This window comes from Rhinolophus ferrumequinum, chromosome 11, assembly GCF_004115265.2.
Source record: "Rhinolophus ferrumequinum isolate MPI-CBG mRhiFer1 chromosome 11, mRhiFer1_v1.p, whole genome shotgun sequence".
In the NCBI taxonomy this organism is placed as follows: Eukaryota; Metazoa; Chordata; class Mammalia; order Chiroptera; family Rhinolophidae; genus Rhinolophus; species Rhinolophus ferrumequinum.
Genome location: NC_046294.1, coordinates 39126081 through 39144959, shown reverse-complemented (window position 1 = coordinate 39144959; position 18879 = coordinate 39126081). Strand labels below are relative to the sequence as shown.

General features: G+C 39.4%; 1 protein-coding gene across 1 annotated transcript in view; it reads left to right on the top strand.

Annotated features, from left to right (window-relative positions):
- Positions 1 to 18879, top strand: part of SPON1 (spondin 1) — a 243942-nt gene that overhangs the window by 49892 nt on the left and 175171 nt on the right. Inside the window, exon 3 of the mRNA XM_033119673.1 lies at positions 17585 to 17718. Within this exon, the coding sequence (XP_032975564.1) occupies positions 17585 to 17718 (134 nt within the window). The remainder of the gene's footprint in view (positions 1 to 17584; positions 17719 to 18879) is intronic.

The window sequence follows — 18879 nt, the reverse complement described above, 5'->3', positions numbered from 1 at the left end:
GAAAGGCGACTGGTTTGGTGCCAGACTGCCTGATATGAGTTCACTAGGAGCCTGGCTAATCTGATTAAGTGACACCATTTCTCTGAGCCTCGGTTTCTTCTGTGAGATGGAAAACATGGTCCCTTCTCAGGACTGTTACAGACTTTCAATAAGCCAATACAGTTAATACATACAAACTCCTGCACAGTGACGGGGACACGGAGGGTCCTCCGTGAACCGAGTTTCTGCTCCTAATTTTGTCCTTTGCTAAATGGAGTTAAACCATGAAAAGCCCCATTAGTATACAAGAGATGTTCATCTGTCCATCCAAGAAAGTGTTAGCACGATATAAAAAAGCTTTCTGAACAACGTCAGGCAGAGCAAAGCGAGATGTACATTTTGCTGACCTGATCATAAATCTGAATTAAATAATTATGTAAAGTATTCAAGAGCAATTCAGTGAGAAGATGCCTCATCTGCCTTGATGGGCTTTTCAATTACTCATTTTTAGTACTGCATTATATTATTCTCTGGCAATAATTATTAAACACTTCAACTGTATTGCAGTATAAAACTTAAAAGGCTGATATGTTTCCTAGGCATTAGACTACCTAGTATAACATTTCCCAGTTACATAGTTCTATTTGTTTAAACCTGTTTATCAGAGTGATTTTCTAGCACTGAGTCAAAACTGGTATCATCTCCCCAAGTGGAAAATGAGGCAACAATGAGTTGGGTCCACTGGTTATAAGCACCAGCTCTGGGGTCATGGGGGACATGAGTCCAGGCTCCCCACTTCCTAGTCCCAGTTTCTGAATCTGTAAAATGGGTATAATTCTTACTTCATAGGATTATTGAGATTATTGTGTGAAATAATGGATATGAAGTATTAGCAAGAACACAGAATATGGACTCAGTAAATGCTAGATATTACTGCTGTGACTGTGCATTCTGGCATCCCCTGGAATTCCCAGTCATTCACACATGTGCGTCAATCACCTGTTAAGCTCCGGGCAGTGAAGGTGCTATCAGGGTCTATACTTCGACTGTCAAAGGAAGTCACAGTTATGGGGCACCCAACAGTATACAGAACATATCTTCTTTCATCAGCACAATACAGCCATTTTACAGACATAAGTACTGAGGTACAGAGAGGTTAGTTACTTTATTCAAACTCATCCAGAGACTAAGACAGAAATCAGACCCAGGTCTGCTTGACTCCATAGCCTACACATCCGACTCTCTCCACTACCCCATGCTGCCTCTCAGGACCCCAGGAGGCATATTTCACCTGGTTTGAAAGAGAATTCTTCCTTCTCTTCCTGGTTTTTCTAAAGGAGCTATCTCTGTTCTTATTGAAGATTACCTACCCCTAGTCAATGACCGGTTCCCTCAAAGCCCATCTCTACCTTTCAGTGTCCCTCAATCATCAAGTGGAAGATGAAACTCTCTGTTTAACCAAGGACTACACTGTGGATAGAGTGGTTGGGCAATGACTTCTACACACACACACACGCACACGTTCCACTGAAGCCTGTCCATTGTACTTGAGGCTCCCAAGCCAAGCTGGATTTAGGTGCAGGCCAGCTGGGCTGGTGCCAGGACACCAGTTTGTAAGGAGCACTAAAACGCCACTGAAAATGTAATGAGTTGGGAAAAATGGTCTTTACCAGAATTACCGAGAGCGAGCATGACATGAGAATGATGATAATAGTATTTATTATTATAAGTGATACACAGTAATTATAATATACACAGTGATAGGTTTGTGCCAGGAACTTCTCTAACTGCTTTCCATCTATTAACTCATTTAAACCTTCCAGCCCCTTGCTGTAGATATTATTATTATCCCCCATTATACAGATAAGAAGACTCCTTCCAGAAAGGTTAAGGAATTTGCCAGTCACGCCACTAGTAAACAGGCCGTTGGGCTCTCCCAGGCCTTTCACCACTGCCTCCTGGTAGGGAGCAAAACCCTTAGGAGCACTTAAGTGACAAGAGATGGTGTCCAGCCGGCCTTCCAGGCCCCTTAGCTGCTGGGGGAAGCGTGCAAGTTCAGGGCTGGGAGCCGAACTGCTCAGGGCAAGAGCAAGTGAGTGCCAAACCAGCAGGCTTCCCTGCCTCTTTCTCCCACACAGCACTCAGCCTCTCCTCCAAATGAATGTTGGGCAAATATTTAGAGAATATCATTTGAAAGGAGACCAGTTATTAGCCTTCTCAGGGCACCCACATGTCCTGGTCCTGTCCTGGCCTGCTATGTTTGCTCTCAATATGTGAAACAACCCAGAACTTGGAGAACGAATCTGTTTTGGGGGGGAGAACACAATCCATTAGGGCTTGGGACTCAGCCTCTGTGCATAGGAGGCCAAGTGCCCCGGGCCTGTTGCCAGAGGGCCACCTACAATGCTCGTGGCCGCGTCTGCAGGTTCTCAGGTACTTCTCCGGTCTGGGAGGTGAAGGGCACACCTTTGGAAAGGGAAAATGAAGCAGGAAGAGTAATAAAGATAAATAAAGTGAAAATAAAAATCTGTTGGAGGAGATGCTAGTACGGAAAGGGATGCTAGTAACTTTGGTGAGGGGATATTGGGTTGGGAGGTGAAAGCTTTTGTAGGACTTTGTGGGAAGAGGACAAGATTTGGGCCTAAATCTTTACAGCCTAGAAGGGGGACCACTGTTAACAGCTATACTGGACAATGCAGCCAATGCAGACGTTCAAATGATGTGTCTGTGCATTTCAAAAACCCTGGAAAAATGTTCAGGCTCCTAGCACAAATGGATAAAACAAGACATACCATTATACACACAATACAACTGTTTACAAATTTCAAAGTATAAATAGAGAAAGCTAGAAGGAAACACACAAACCAAAATTATTGAAAGAGTGGAGGATTTTCCCCCCTTTACTTTTCTGTCTTTGTAGAGTTTTCTATAATGAACCCAATCTTTAGAGCCATAAAGGAAAAAAATCTTTATTTAATTTTTAAAAATCTGTATTGAAGCTCTTTTACAAAAGACAAAGTAGCTGTCTTTCCTTGCACGACTTTCAGACGGAGAAAATACACACGGGAAACAAGAAAGAGGTGGTTTAATGGCTGGGATTATTTTCTTTGGATTCTCTCAGATTTTACTGAAGTGGCTAAAAAATCTCTTCCTGGACAGATCCAGAAATAATAACCTGCATTAATTTCACTCCCAGAAAAAGTAAAGATGTGAAATTTAGCCATAAGGAATGATCATAAAAGCCTCCAAACTGTAAACAACAAATTGTTCAATACTCTGAGGTTTGTTAGGTAAAATGTGGACTATCCATACTATGGCTATTATGCAGCCATAGAAAATTTTATTGAGATATATGTAGAGAGATAGTGAGTAGAGAAGAAAGATGTGTGGTGGAGTGAAAAAGCAGGATATAAGACAGTATAATATAACCTTATATTTTAGAATTGCATATATATGTATATGTATATATAATCTGAAAAGATATTCATAAAAATGTTAATAATAACTATCTTGGGGGTAGTAGAATTATGAGTAATTTTTTTTTAGAATTAAATTTATTTGGGTGACAATGGTTAGTAAAATTACATAGGTTTCAAGTGTACAATTCTGTAATACATCATCTATATATCACATTGTGTGTCTACTACCCAGTGTCAGTTCTCCTTCCATCACCATATATTGGATCCCCTTTACTTTGTTTCATAATTTTTGCTTCTCTATTTTTTTTCTGATTTTCCTCCAGTGAAAAAGTATTCGTGCTTTTCCTCTACAGGGTGTCTTTCTCCTGTGTTAATACAATTAGACTAAGGTGTTGGGGGACTACTTCCTACTGCCTACAATATACTGAGGGTCCATTACGGGTGCTGAATGCTTTGTAAACATGATCTCATATATTCCTTTTGTTGACCAAGCAAGATGGGCATTAGTCATTTTGCAGATGGGAAAACAAACTCAGACAGATCAAGTGATTTGCCCAAAGTCACCCAACTGGAAAGTGGCAGAGCCAAGAGTTAATATAAACCTACCCGATTCAAACATTCATGCACTTTCTACTCTACCACTACTTCTCCCAAAGCTCTAGAGAAGAAATATGTATGAGGTGATGCTGTAGGACGTATCTTCCCTCATTCTCCACTTGGTCCCTAACTATCATTATCCCCTACACTCTCTGACTCGACCATCTGTATTTAGACGTGCCAGTGCCCTCTCTTTTAGACTCAGCCCACCCCCTGTACTCAGACCAATAAGGACAGCCACCGATCCCATTTGAGGGTTATCCCATCACTATCACTGATAGATGTGGGGGCAAGAAAAATAATGTTTTCTCCCACCTTTCTAAGTTCTTCTTGCTGGGCTAATAATCAAATTAACATGAAACAGATTAACAGGAGAAAATGTCCAAGTTTGTTACAGATGTGCCTTCGGGCTGCCATAAGAATATGAGACCCAAGGAGGCATTGGGTAGATGAGGTTTATATGTCATCTGAAGCTAAGGACAAAGGGTGGGATTTGTGTCTTGGGACTTCAAAGGTCAGGAAGGCAATTCACATGGAATTGGAAAACAAATGTTTGTTAAATAAATGTTTGTTGGGTCATCTTTAACAATGGGATACAGAGAGGACTTTGAACGAATGGACCTAGCTAGGTTCCCCTCTGTCTATCATACACTAGTATATATTAAACTGTAGCTGTCTATGATGATAGCTCTCCCTTCTTGGAGCAGGTCCTCTATCTGAATTCCTTTTAGGTAGTTAAGAGGACTATCAAAGGCCTTTCCTGAGTCTTTTGTTCCTTAATAACCTTAAAATCAATATCCCAAAAGGCATATTTTAGGGTGGCAAAACTTTGGTCCCCCTTATAGACATCCTCGGCTGTGGTACCCTGCATTGACCGCTGGGCTCCTGAGTGCTCTCTTGCATCTCACATTCCCCCAGCAGAAGTCCCTTCTTATCTCAAGGCCCAAGTTTTCAAACCTACCCTCTCCTGCTAACTGCTGCAAACCCATGCTCATGGGACCAGTTTCCTGTTGTGGATGATGTTCCAAGATTCTGCTGCAATTATCTCACTTATCCTCAGTTCTCATGTGGGAACTGGAGCCCTGGCCCTGATCTCTATGTCTGGGGCTCTGCTTCCTGAAGACAAGTGTTTGTGATGCCACCTACATTCTCCCAGATGTCCCACTGCCATGGTCCACCCACTTGTTACAATGCTTGTAACTTCATCTGGAACTTTAATGCTGTTTAGGTTCATCTCTTGAGGCTTGTGTCTATTGGACCAGAAAGGCTGAGACAACATATCAGGAGAGAGAATCCAGATCAGAATTAAGGAGGGGAGCTAAGAATCAATTTAGGAAAGAAGTATTGTGTATTCAGGTCTAAAGAAAGTGAGGCCATAAATAAGATGAGGGAAGAGTAAACAACAGGATAAATAAAGGTAGGTCATGATGCAGCTTTCAAAATAGGTACGGCATGTGATTCAGGACTAAGATTGTGATCAGTGAAAACTTTGGGAGGCCTTTAGAATCATGCCAATGAGGTGGCTTAGAAAGTCCCTAATATTTGCAAAGGCCTATTCATGACCAGATGTCCAACCTGTTGCCGTAAATATAGGTTGCCAAGCATTCTGGAAATCAAAACTTGTCCACCTGTTTAAACCTGGTCACCTTACATGGCTATCTCTTCCGGTTGGATTGGGACCAATGACAGGTCCCTTAATCTCTGTCCTGCAGGGAGTCAAGCAGCCTGCTTTTCCAGCATATTTCTCCCAAGTGACTTTAAACTTAAACCTGAGAAGGTTTATTTTAGCCTATATTTTTTAAAAATGGAAATGTTACCCATGGACTGCTGTCATGTGGCCCTTTAAAACAATTAGAAGCCTCTTCATTTAAAGTAATACATCATCATTATAGAAAACTTAGAAAATACAAAAAGAAAGGAAATAAAAATTACCCATAATACTACTGCCAACAGAACCACCTCATTGTAATCTGTTTTAGTTTTCTGCTCTCAGGTACTCAGAAAACAAACCACAGATTGAAATGAATTTTGAAAACTTTTTAAGGGAACTTCATTTACTTAGTATCTAACATGATGGGTCTATTCTAGACTATGACAAATATGGAGAAGTTTGGGGGTTGGGGAAAGGTACAAGAGCAGGCTCCGATAGGCCCAAAGTTTGTCAGAAGAAGCTGATATTTTCTGAAAAGCAAACAATTTTGGAAGCATTCTCTGAATCGGAGGAAACAACCCCTTCTGTTCAATACTTAATGACCATCTGGCAACTGAGGTTGTGGATAAACAACCATATTTACCTGAGGTGGCTTCTATGGTTTGGAAAACTGTCTTCTTTGTTTCAGTTCTGGGCCAAGGATCTCAGTCTTATCACCTACTGGGATCTTGGCCAGAGGCAACTGGAAAGAGCACAGGCTTTGGCTTCAGTCAGCCCTGGGTCAGAATCCAGACCAGATCACTTTGAGTTTCATTTCTCTATATAATGGGAATTATTATTCACATCAAGAATTCAATGATGCAACCATGTTTATTACGTGGCACATAGTAGGTGTTAATTAAATATTAGTTCTCTTTGGCTTTCCCAATGTAATCACTCAAACCCCACCCCGACTCCCAACACAGACTATAAAGATTTAGAATTTGAAGTACCTGTGAAAGTTCTCTGTGACTGCTAGTAAAGGGTGTCTTCACTGAAAGTCAACTGTGCAAGACCAAGGAACTCACATTGTTTGGAAATCCACTATCTGGCCAACAAATCTGCATAAGGGGATCTAACTACCTTTCAAGAGAATGTGAAGCTATGGTACTATTTACATTTACCAAGTACCTGTGTGTGCTGGAGTGGGATGTTTAGTTGTTGTGGGCTGTCCAGTGTATGTTGTTCCATGGAACTAAGCTTGGCTAGAGAGAAACTTCTTAACTTAAGAGAGATGACACTATTAGAAGGGAGTGTGGCATAGAGGAAAGAGCATAGGCATTTGAGCCAAGGAGGGCTGAGTTCAACTCCTGGCTGTGCCACTGTGGGGCTTGGGCAGGTTATTTAACCCATCTGCATCACAGTGGTTCCTTCAAGGATAGGCTTAGTAACACTTAGTGGTGTTTGAGGGAAATGGAAATATATAGGTAACATCCTTGGCCAGTAGATACTGCTCAAAAATGCTAGTTATTATTATTACCAAGTCTGTTAATAACTATCTGGGAAAACAAAGTCTAAAGTCAGAAAGAAGTCCAGGGCATTGTCTAATTAAGGGAGCTAAGGCAGGTACTGCAGTCAAGACACAGAGCCAGAAATTTCACAACGAAAGGAAGGAGGCAAGTACACCTAGTGTTTCAGTGTGCACCTATTGTGCTAAGGGCTGAGGAAACAATGTGACAGAAAAAAAATAAGAAAGAGAGAGAGAGAGAGACACAGTACCTGTCCTCATGTATCTTACAGGTTATCAGAGAAGTAGACACTAATCAAAGAATCAAACAAAGGCATGTAAAATTTAAAGAAAGTCAAAGTGTGAAAGGAGAGGGATGGGTATATGAGAACAAACAAGGGAGGGACTGCCATAGTGAAAAAAGACAAGGAAGCCTTTTCAGTGAAAAGGATGAGTGAGCTGAGATAGAGGGAAGGAATGAAGGAAGGGAAGAAGGAAAGGAAAGTGAGAGGAGGAAGGGAGGGAAAAAGGAAATTGAAACTGACTAAGCTTTAGAAAAAGAGAACATAAGACTAGGATAGCCAAGTGCAGAAAGCAAGGAGGGAAATGGCACAAAATGAGACTAGAGAGGTAGGAAGTCAGGGAATTAACTCTGTTAAGGATTTGGTCTTGATACTGGAAGCAATAAAAAGTTGTAGAATTGTTCTAAGAAGGGAGACATTATAATTATGTTTGTGTTTTTAAAAGATCTCTCCAGAACAAACTGGAGAAAGGCAAACGAGGGTGTACAAAGACTGGTTAGGATAATTTTATATTGTTTTAGATTTAAAACGATGTAGCTAATTCTAGGGTAGTAGTAGGGTTTCGAAAGATATTTGGAGGGTAAAATGGATGGCATTTGGATGCAAAGGCTGAGAGACAAGGAAAGGGAGACAGCTAACATTTCTGACAACTGGAGGAGGCCCAGGTTAGAAGAGAGGTAGTTAAGTCAGTTTTGCTGAGAAGGTAGATTTGAGGTGTTTTTGATCCAAGAGGAAATGCAAGTAGAATGTAGAAGGTGGGAGATACAATGCCTGGAGCTCAGAGAAGCAGCCAAAGCTGGAAGTATAAATTTGTGAATTATCTGCACAGAGGTAGTAATTAAAGCATGAGTCGAATGAGATCACCTACAGAGAGAGAACAAAGTCAGAATAAGAGAGGGCTTAGGACTCAGACTTGAGCAATTTCAAATTTAGAAGCTGGTAGAAGAGGATGAGCAGCCAAAGAAAGTAGACAAAGAGTAGAGTCGAGGTAGAGGAAGGGCTGCAAGGAGCTATGGCACAGAAACCAAGGGAGAAAAGTGCTACAGGAAGAAGGACTACGTAGTATTTATTGGGTTAAACATTACAGAAGCCACAGATGGCCTTAGCTAGAGCTGTTTTGGTAGTGTGATGTATCCCTAAACACCCGGGATGGGGTTGAGAATGAGTGGGAGGTGAAGTGAAGACAGTAAGTACGTAGCCATCTCCTTCAAGCAATTTGATTGTAACAGAAGAGAGATAACATCATAACTGGAGAGGTAGGAGGATTCACTGAGGGTCTCTTAATTTTTAAATGGAGAGACTCAAATGTGCTTCAAAAGTTAATGGGAATGATTCAGTTGGGACAAAAGTTGAATCTGGTGGAGAGAAATGTAGTTGTTGGAGTTGGGAAAAAGGGATGGGACCAAAGCAGAAATGCAAGACAAGTAAGGCTCCTCTATTATAACAGGAATGAAGGAGGACAGGGTGGATGCCGATGGCAAAAGGAGGGACTTTCCATCGATGACTTCTGTTTTTTCTCTAACGCAAAAGGCAAAGTAATTCAATCAGAGTGAAAGAGGAGCGGTAACGGTTGGAGGTTTGAGGAGATTGGAGAAGATTTGAAATCATCATTGTCAAGAGAGGTAAAGTGAGTTTGCCAGATATACACAGCAGTGTAGCAGAGCAAATTTGAGGCTATAATTCAGTTAATACAGGACACAATGGCCTTATCATGGGGCTTTGTTCAGCAGCACTGAGCCACACGGGTGTGAGACATTCATCTAGGGTTGGGATTATCTTCACATCAGGAAGATAAAATGACAGAGAAGTAAGGGCATTTCTAGAGTATTTATACCATATATGAAAAAAAAAATCCACAAGTAGATAACGCAATGTTGATAAATAAGAGGCACTTGCCATTCCAGATATTAAATATATTATAGTGCTGGGGGGGGTCGGGGTGCAGAATAGAAAACGTGAACAACATGAATGTTTAGGACATATGCCTCCTATGCCTTGGAAAGTCTCAGTTTTGCCTATGGTCCCAGAACAATTATTAATAACAGCCTTTTCCATTCTTGTTTGATAATAAATTACATCATCACTCTATATCTGAGAAAGGTGGCATCACAAAAAAGTGGGAGAAAGATGGATTAAGCAGTATTAAAGGCATCTCACAGTTTGGGCTTCTGGTGTCCCATCCAGCATGGAAGGAGCTTGGAAGTTGCCACTCCATCCTAACAACAAGTAAAAACCAAACAGACTGAGAAGAGAAACAACTCTTTTTAGATCCATCAGAGAAGTGAGGTCACAGGGGAAACCACTGTCCCCCAAATCGGAAAAACAGACAGGAGGACACAGAGAAGCACAACCTACAAGAGCAGAAACCTCTACTTGCCAGGCTAGGAAAACCTAAACTAATTAATATACTGCTAGAGGCTCAGTGTAGACAGCTCTGAGAATTAAAAATTCCAGGGGCACCCAGTTATTGGTGGGGGGGAGGGGGATGAGGAGGGGAGAGGGCTGGGCAAAACTTTTGTGAATTTTACCTCCAGGAGTTCCAATAGGTCCTCACAGTAAATAGCAGAGAAAAATCCCCTTTTGCTTCTGGCAGGGGGAGGGGGAAAAGAAACCGTTTACAACATGCCGGAGCAGTCTGTTCTTTTTAATAAGTCCTGCTCTCAGGAGAAACTGTTTTCTCAGAGCCTGACCTGCTGGGGTTTATCAGAGTCTAACCTATCTCGGGGAAGGGAAATGCACAACTCCAAGCCCCTCCAGCCACCCTGTCCCATCTAAGGAGGGGGAAACACTGAGAAGCACCAATGAAGTTCCAATCCAAGGGCAAAAGTCACCAAAAGACTGAGACCTGATCATAGGACTATAGAATGTGTCCCCCTACACACACACACCTTACCACTACAATAAAATTCTATTTACCTCAGTTCCTTTTACCCAGTACATCGTGTCCATCTTTCAACACAAAATTAAAAGGCCCTAATAAAAGGCAAAAAAAAAAAAAAAAAAAATCCCAGCATTTGAAGAGACAGGGGAAGCGTCAGAACCAGACATGGCAGGATGTTGGAGCTATCAGACCAGGAATTTAAAACAACCGTGATTACTATGCTAAGGGCGCTGATGGATAAAGTAGACAGCATGTAAGAACAGATGGGAATTGTAAACAGAGAGATGAAAATCCTAAATAAAAACCGAAAAGAAAGGCTAGATATGAAAAAAACCTTGTAAGAGGAATGAAGAATGCCTTTGATGGGATTCTTAGTAAACTGGACACAGTTAGGGAATCTCTAAGCTCAAGGATACATCAACAGAAACCTCTAAAACTGAAAAGCAAAGAGAACAAAGGCTGGGGAAAAAACCAGAACAAAATATCAAAGGATGGGGGCAACTACAAGAGGTATAACACATGCATAGTGCAAATACCAAGAAAAGAGAGAAAGGGACGGAATATTTGAAACTGTAATGCCTGAGGATTACCCCAAATTAGCCAAACCAGGAAGCTTAGAGGACACCAAGATGGATAAATGCCAAACAACAACAACAACAAAACCCCTACATCTAGGCATGTCATTTTTAAACTACAGAAAAACAAAGATAAGAAAAATACTGAAAGAAGACAGAAGGGGGAAACACTTACTGATAGAGGAACAAAGAAGTACATTCGACTTTTCTTCAGAAACCAAGCAAACAAAAAGAGAGTTGAGTGAAAAAAAGTGTTTAGAGAAAAGAACCACCAGCTTAGAATTCTGTACCCTGCAAAATTATTCTTCAAAAGTGAAAGACAAATAGAGACATTCTCAGACAAACAAAAAATTGATGGAATTTGTTGCCAGTAGACCTGCCTTGCAAGAAATGTTTTAAGAGTTCTTTAGAGAGAAGAAAAATAACACAGATCAGAAACTCAGATCTTTACAAAAAAAAGGAAGAGCATCAAAGAAAGAATAAGTGAAGGTAAAATGAAAACTTATTTTTTTTATCCTTAATTTATCTAACAGACAACAGTTTGCTCAAAATAATAACAACAATGTATTCAGTTCTGTAAACTTATAGCTATGTATATATTTATGCATGCTTATGTATAAGTGAAACAAATGACAACAATAATACAAGGGACAGGAGGGAAGAATTAGGCATATTTTGTTATTATAAGGTATTTGCATTATCAGTGAAGCAGTATAGTGTCATTTGAAAGTAGATTTGGCTTAGTTGTAAATATATACTCTAGGAAAAATTCTGGGACAACCACTAAAAAGGCAACAAAAAAAAGTATAATTGATATGCTAAGAAAAGATATGTACATGTCACAATAGAGGAAAGATCTAAAATCAATAATTTAAGTTTCCACATTAGGAAACTAGAAAAAGAAAATCAAATTACATTCAAAGTAAGCAGAAGAAATGAAATAAAAGTTAGAGCAGAAATAAATGAAATTGATAACAAGAAATCAGATAACGTGCTCAATTAAAACCACAAAAGGCAGAAAACGTGTGGAAGACAAAAATAGGAACACAGAACAAGGGTAACAAATAGAAAATAGTAACAAATGTTGCAAATATTAATCCAACCTTATCAATAATCATCTTAAATGTCAATGATTTAAGTATACCCATTAAAAGACAGATTTTCAGAGTGAATAATATAGCAAAACCCAACTATGTGTTGTGTACAAGAAACTCACTTTTAACGTAAAGACAGATGTAAATTTAAAGTAGAGTGATGGAGAAAGATATACAATGCTAACACTAATCAAAAGAAAACAGGAATAGCTATATTAATTTCAGAGTAGCCTTCAGAGCAAAGAAATTTATCAGGGATAAAGAGGAGCCTTACCTTATGAAAAGGGATCAATACTCAAAGAAGACATAACAACCCTTAATATGTATGTGCCTAATAACAGACTGTCAAAATGTGTGAGGTAAAAACTGATAGAACTGCAAGGAGAAATAGATGAAACTATTATTACAGTTGCAGATTTTAATACCCCTCTATCAGAAATCGATAGATCCAGCAGGCAGAAAATCAGCAAGGACATAGTTGAACTCAACCATGCCATCAATCAACTGTATGTAATTGACATCTGTAGACTGTTTCATCCAACAACAGCAGATTACACGTTCTTCTCAAGCTCACATGGAACATTCACCAAGATAGACCATGTCTGTGCCAAGGAACACACCTTAACAAGTTGAAAGGAATAGAAATCATACAATGACTGCTCTCAGACCACCATAGAGTTAAACTGGAAATCAAAACAGAAAGATAGCTGGAAAATCCTTAAATATTTGGAGATTGAGCAACATACATCTAACTAACACATAGGTCACTGAAGAAACGTCAAGATAAATTTAAAAATATATTGAACTAAATGAAAATAGAGCTTATCAAAATTTGCGGGATACCGTAAAAGCAGTACTGGGAGGGAAATGTATATCACTGAAGTATGTATCATAATAGAGGAAAGATCAAAAATCAATAATCTAAGCTTCCACCTTAGGAAGCTAGAAAAAGGAAATCAAATTATATTTAAAGTAAGCAGAAAAAAAAAAAATTAGAGCAGAAATCAGTGAAATTGAAAATAAGAAACCAACAGAAAAAATCCACAAAATGAAAATCTGACTCTTTGAAAAGATCAATGAAAAAAAAAAGAAAGAATAAGAAAAGATCAAGGAAACCTATAAACCTCTAGTCAGACTAACAAAAGAGAGAAGACATAAATTACTAAAGTCAGAAATGAAAGAAGTAATTCCATGGACATTAAAAGAATAATAACAAAGTATTGTAAAAAACTCTATGTCCAGACATTTGGTAATATAGATAAGATTGTCCCATTCTTTGAAAGATACAATCTGCCAAAACTCACAAAAGAAGAAACAGACAGTCTGAATAGGCCTATATGTAATAAAGAAACTGAATCAATAATTAATAACCTTCCAAAATAATAAGCACCAGTCCCAGATGGTTTCAGCAGTGAATTACATCAAACATTTAAGGAAGAAATTATACCAATTTTCTACTTCCTAACTTATTTTATGTAGCAAACATCACCCTAATACTAAAACCAGACAAAGACATTGCAAGAAAAGAAAACTATACACCTATATCTCTCATGAACATAGATGCAAAAGTTCTCAACAAAATATTAACAAATTGAATCTAATACCACATAAGAATTATATACCACAACCAAGTGGGATTTATCCCAGGCATGCAAGGCTGGTTCAGCATTAAAAAATCAATAAATGTAATCCATCACATCAACAGGCTAAAGAGGAAAAATCACATGATCATATGAATAGAGGCAGAAAAAGCATTTGACAAAATCCAATACCCATTCATGATAAAAACTCTGAGCAAACTAGGAATAGAGAGAAATGTCTTCAACTTGATAAAGAACATCTACAAAACTAACCTATAGCTAGTATCATACTGACTAGTAAGAAAATTGAGGCTTTCCTGCTAAGGTCAAGAACAAGGCAAGGATGTCCCCTCTCACCACTACTTTTCAACCTCATACTGAAGTCCTAGTTAATCCAATAAGACAAGAAAAGGAAATAAAAGGTACACAAATTGAAAAGGAAGAAACAAAACTATCTTTGCTCACAGATAACATGATTATCTATGTAGGAAAATATGAAAAAATTTACCAAAAAATCCTGGACTAGTAAGTGGTTATATTAAAAGATTAACAGTTGTCAGGGGTTGGGGGAGGGAGGGATGAATCGGTAGAGCACACAGGGTTTTTAAGGGAGTGAAACCATTCAGTACGACACTACAATGTGCAATACTACAATGGGAGGGAGATACATGCCATTATACGTTTGCAACACTCAGCATACGAGGTCAGATAATTAAGTTCACGAACTTACCTTAGAAAAAGTTTACATACCTCATCGCTGAATATCACTACAGTCACCTTCGAAGTACTCCCATTGGGAAGCTATGCACCGATGCCAGTGCCTTAGTCCACCCTTCAAAGCAATTTTAGAACTCTTTTTCTGGAATGGCCATCAGAACGGTCATCGTATTAAACTTGATGTCCTGAATGTCAATCAAAATGTCTTCTTTTCAATATTTTCTTTATCTTCGGGTAAAGAAAGAAGTCATTGGGGGCCAGATCAGGTGAGTAGGGAGGGTGTTCCAATACAGTGATTTGTTTACTGGCTAAAAACTCCCTCTCAGACAGTGCCGTGTGAGCTGGTGTATTGTCGTGATGCAAGAGCTCCTTCAGGACCATTTATATACACACCTTTCTCATGCCAAGATTTGCAGTTAAGATTTTCCTAACTGTTTTTCTATTGATGTTTACTTGATCTGCTATGCTTCTCACAGTCAGCTGATGATTTTGACACACAATTCGATGAATTTTTGCAATGTTTTTGTCAGTTCTGCCTGTTACTGGCCACCCTGACCTCTCTTCATCAGTGACGTGTTCTCTCCCTTCAGAAAAACATTTAATCCATTTATACACTGCTATTTTCTTCATGGCATTATCCCCGTAAACTTGGACTAACATGTCCCTGATTTCACTTCCACTCTTGCCAAGTTTAACAAGAAATTTAATGTTTGTTCGTTGTTCTAATTCAAGCTCAGACATTCTTGCGATGGCACACAAAAAAACACAATAACAATAATGAACGCCACTCAGCAAGATACCGCCACACGTCGACACGAACACAGCTGTGTGACACTGATATTCCAAGGTTATGAAACCTTACAGAACTGTTTGTACAGTGCTGCCAATGTAAGTGCATGGTAGCATGTTCGCAAACTTAATTGTCAGACCTCATACACAACACCAAAAGTGCACCCTAATGTACACTATGGAAGTTGGGTGATACTGATGTGTCCATATAGGGTCATTGATTGTAACAAATGTAGCACTCTCGTGCTGGATGTTGATAATGAAAGAGATTATAGACATGTGGGGACACCAAGTATGTGGGAACTCATTGTACCTTCTCAAATTTGCTATAAAACTAAAACCACACTAAAAAAAAAAAAGTTTAATAATTTTAAAAAATAGCTCATAGTGTGGAGAAAATTCAGTTGGATCCCTATTCCACAATATTAAAAAATAAATTCCAAAAAGATTGAAGACCTAAATGTGAAAGGTAAAATTATAAAACTAACGGAAGAAAATATTGGAGAATATCTTTGTGATCTCAGTTTTTTAGGCAAGACCACAAATGTGCAAGCCGTAAGAGAGAAATTGATGAATTTGCCTAGATGGAAATTATTTCTGTTAAATTAAGAATTCCAAAAATAAAATGAACCTCTGAGTGACAGGAAGATATTTGTAAATGAAGAGGGAGTCATGTCTAGAAAGTGCTACAAATCAGCAAGAAAAAGACATCTGGCAAAGATTCTGTGTAGGCAGTTCACAGAAGCAACCTGATCAATTTGTGAAGAGGTGCTCAAATTTGCTCGTGTTAAATTAAAACAAGATACTACTTTACATCCATCAGATTGGAAATTATTAGAAAGTCCAGCAATCACAGTACTGGTGAAGAGGTGGGGAAATGGGAACACTGGTGCACAGCTAATAAAATAAAAGTCGGTGTAACTATTCTATAGAGCAATCTGGCGGTACGTAGTGAAATTAATGGTTATACCCACAACCCAACAACCCAGCAATCCTGCGACATGATTTATATTGCTGAGAAACTCGCATGTGAGTTCACAAGTAGAGCAGCACGAGAATCTTCATTGCAGCAATATTTATGGAGACAAAGAGCCAGAAATCAGCTAATTGCTCCTCACCGGGAGAGTGGATAAGTAAAATGTGGTCTAGGCATGCAGTGGAATACTCGACAGCAGTCAGAATCAATGAATTATGTTCACATAGAACGCCATTGACATATCCCAAACGTGTAAGGTTAAGTGAAAGGAACATTAAAATACTCACAGAACAATTCTATATAACTTCAAGTAAGTAACGTATATGCACACACATACTCAGAAGGACATATATTAAATATTTAGGAATAGGTGCTAAAAAGAGGATGGAAATGACAGTAGGATAAAGAGTATAGAGATAAACAAAAGGTACTAGAAGATTGCCTTTGCATTGTCCAGTGATGAAAACATATGACGAACTAAGGAGTGAGATTTAATTTTTTTTATTAGGTTGGTGCAAAAGTAATTGTGATTTAAAAAGTTAATAATTGGAGAACCCGCAATTACTTTTGCACCAACCTAATATCTACTGTGCTAAAAAGAAGAGGAATTTTTACAAGTGGAATAAATACAATATGGGTGTAATGATCTCATTAGATTACATTTGAAGATGAAATGAGTAATTCAGATAAAAGCACTTAGTTTAGTGCCTGGCACGTACTAAACCCTCCATAACTGCTATCTGTTAATGTCATTAACACTACTCATGACATAGCTACCCCCAATCCCCTGGAGTTGGCACTTAAGAGCAATAGGATTTAGGTGATTGCTCCCAAAGATCCTTCTAGGTCTAATAGTCTATGGTTCTACTAGATAGATAGGCAAGTACTGGCAGCCAACCCAGAAGCAAGCAGGAGAAATGCTGAAAGTGGCCTTGGGGAATGGGGACATGGCTACCAGCTTTTTTGCAGTGTCGTAGGGAACCCTGATGGTTAACTTGGGAGAGCACTAATGTAATGCACCAATTAAGAGAGTAGAGATTGCACAAGTAAACAAAGCTGTGAAACTCTGGGACTTTCTGTACTTTGGTAGACTGCCTCCAAAGGGGTATTTTCTTCTCACATTTTAATTTCAAGTTATAAAATTGTAGCTGAATTATAAAATCCAGCTATATAGAGAGTGTTTGCTTTGGATTTTCTCTTCCCCATCCTCTTCTTCCTTCCCTGAAGTGGGACACAGTTTGTCTTAGTGAAATGAACAAGATCGTCACCTAGTGGCCTGTTCCTCAAAGTGCTGACACAAGATCCTGGCCCCAGAGAGCACAGGAGAGCATGTGCCAAATCCGTGCCCTCATGTTAATTCAACAAGCCTTGGCTGGGACTCTGTGCCAGGCACTATTCTGGTGTCTGGGGATCTAGAGCTGCTAACAGAAAATGACAGGTTTAAAAATAAAATTAAGCAAGTGTCAACTCGGAAACTTAAGAGCCTTCCCAAAGCGAAGCTCATTTTAATGTGTTTGTTTTCCACTGGTTTTCCACAGATCATAGATGAAGAAGAAACACAGTTTATGAGTAACTGCCCTGTTGCGGTCACTGAAAGCACCCCACGGAGGAGGACACGGATCCAAGTCTTCTGGATAGCGCCACCAGCAGGGACAGGCTGTGTCATTCTAAAGTAAGTGAGCATGGAATTCTTGTAATGCTTTACTCCCCTTCCCTAGGGTCCATCAAAAGCTTCATGGTGTGGTCGCAGAAAGAAAAGTGGCTTTGCTGGGTCGTCAGGCAAGTTGCATCATTTCTCTACCCTCAGTTACCTCAACTCTAAAATAGGACGATGGGCCCTCATTGGTGAAGGGATATACAAGAATCATTCGCCTGAATCTCTATTTTCATCGAATACAGTGATTGTCCTGGCTACTCTCTATCTTCCTAGCAATAACGATACTAGGGTTTGTTAAGAAAAATTACGAACCAGGTCAGGGTAATCTTTGACTTCCCCCATCTGGAATTTAATATCTAATATCCTAAAACTGTGCTAGGCTGTCAGGAGACCCAACTAACCTCTATTCGCCTCCGGCCCTGGTTTGTGATCCTATCTTCTTCCTTCTCCCACCAAAATTGCCCTCTTGTGCCACATCCTATGGGGCCTCCTGATCCTCCTTTTGGTGAGTTACAGGAGATGATAAGAGCTGTTAACCAGCTAATAGTTTTCCTCTGAAAGGTAGCATTATCTAACCCGTGTCTCTGAAATTATGTGGCATAGAATGGTGTCCAGGGGAATAAATGTAAATAGGTGGGCAGGAAATTAACTTATATGGTTAACTAGGTTTGGAAAACACTACATACTGTTTCCTTTTCTTCCAGATTCACAATATATATTCGCATATTGAAAGTTTTGCAAAGTCCTTACCCCTTAGAACTCTGTCTATGAAATGAAAGCTGTCTAGCTTGGTTTTTACCCAGTACTCCCCAAACTTATTTGACTGCAAAACGTTTTTTTGTGGTTGTTGTTTTGTTTTTGCTGAGACATCTATTGACATTCACCAGTTTGAGAAACAGGAATAATTTATTTTAAATAGACTTAAAGACTGCATAGAGTGACGGTGAGTATTTTAGGATTTCAGACAGGCAAATGGTCATGGATAGATGGGCCCAGCTCCAATCCCAGCATCCAAAAGGCATTTTCCCATAGAGGTAGGGGCTGGGACCTTCCCAACTATCTTCTTCTTTTTTAAATCCCCCAAGGCTTTATTTATATAATTGGTTCATTTGTCTGCACCTCTGGCGGGTGAACATTTCAACAGATTTATAACTGTGGTTAACTCCAGCCCAGCCC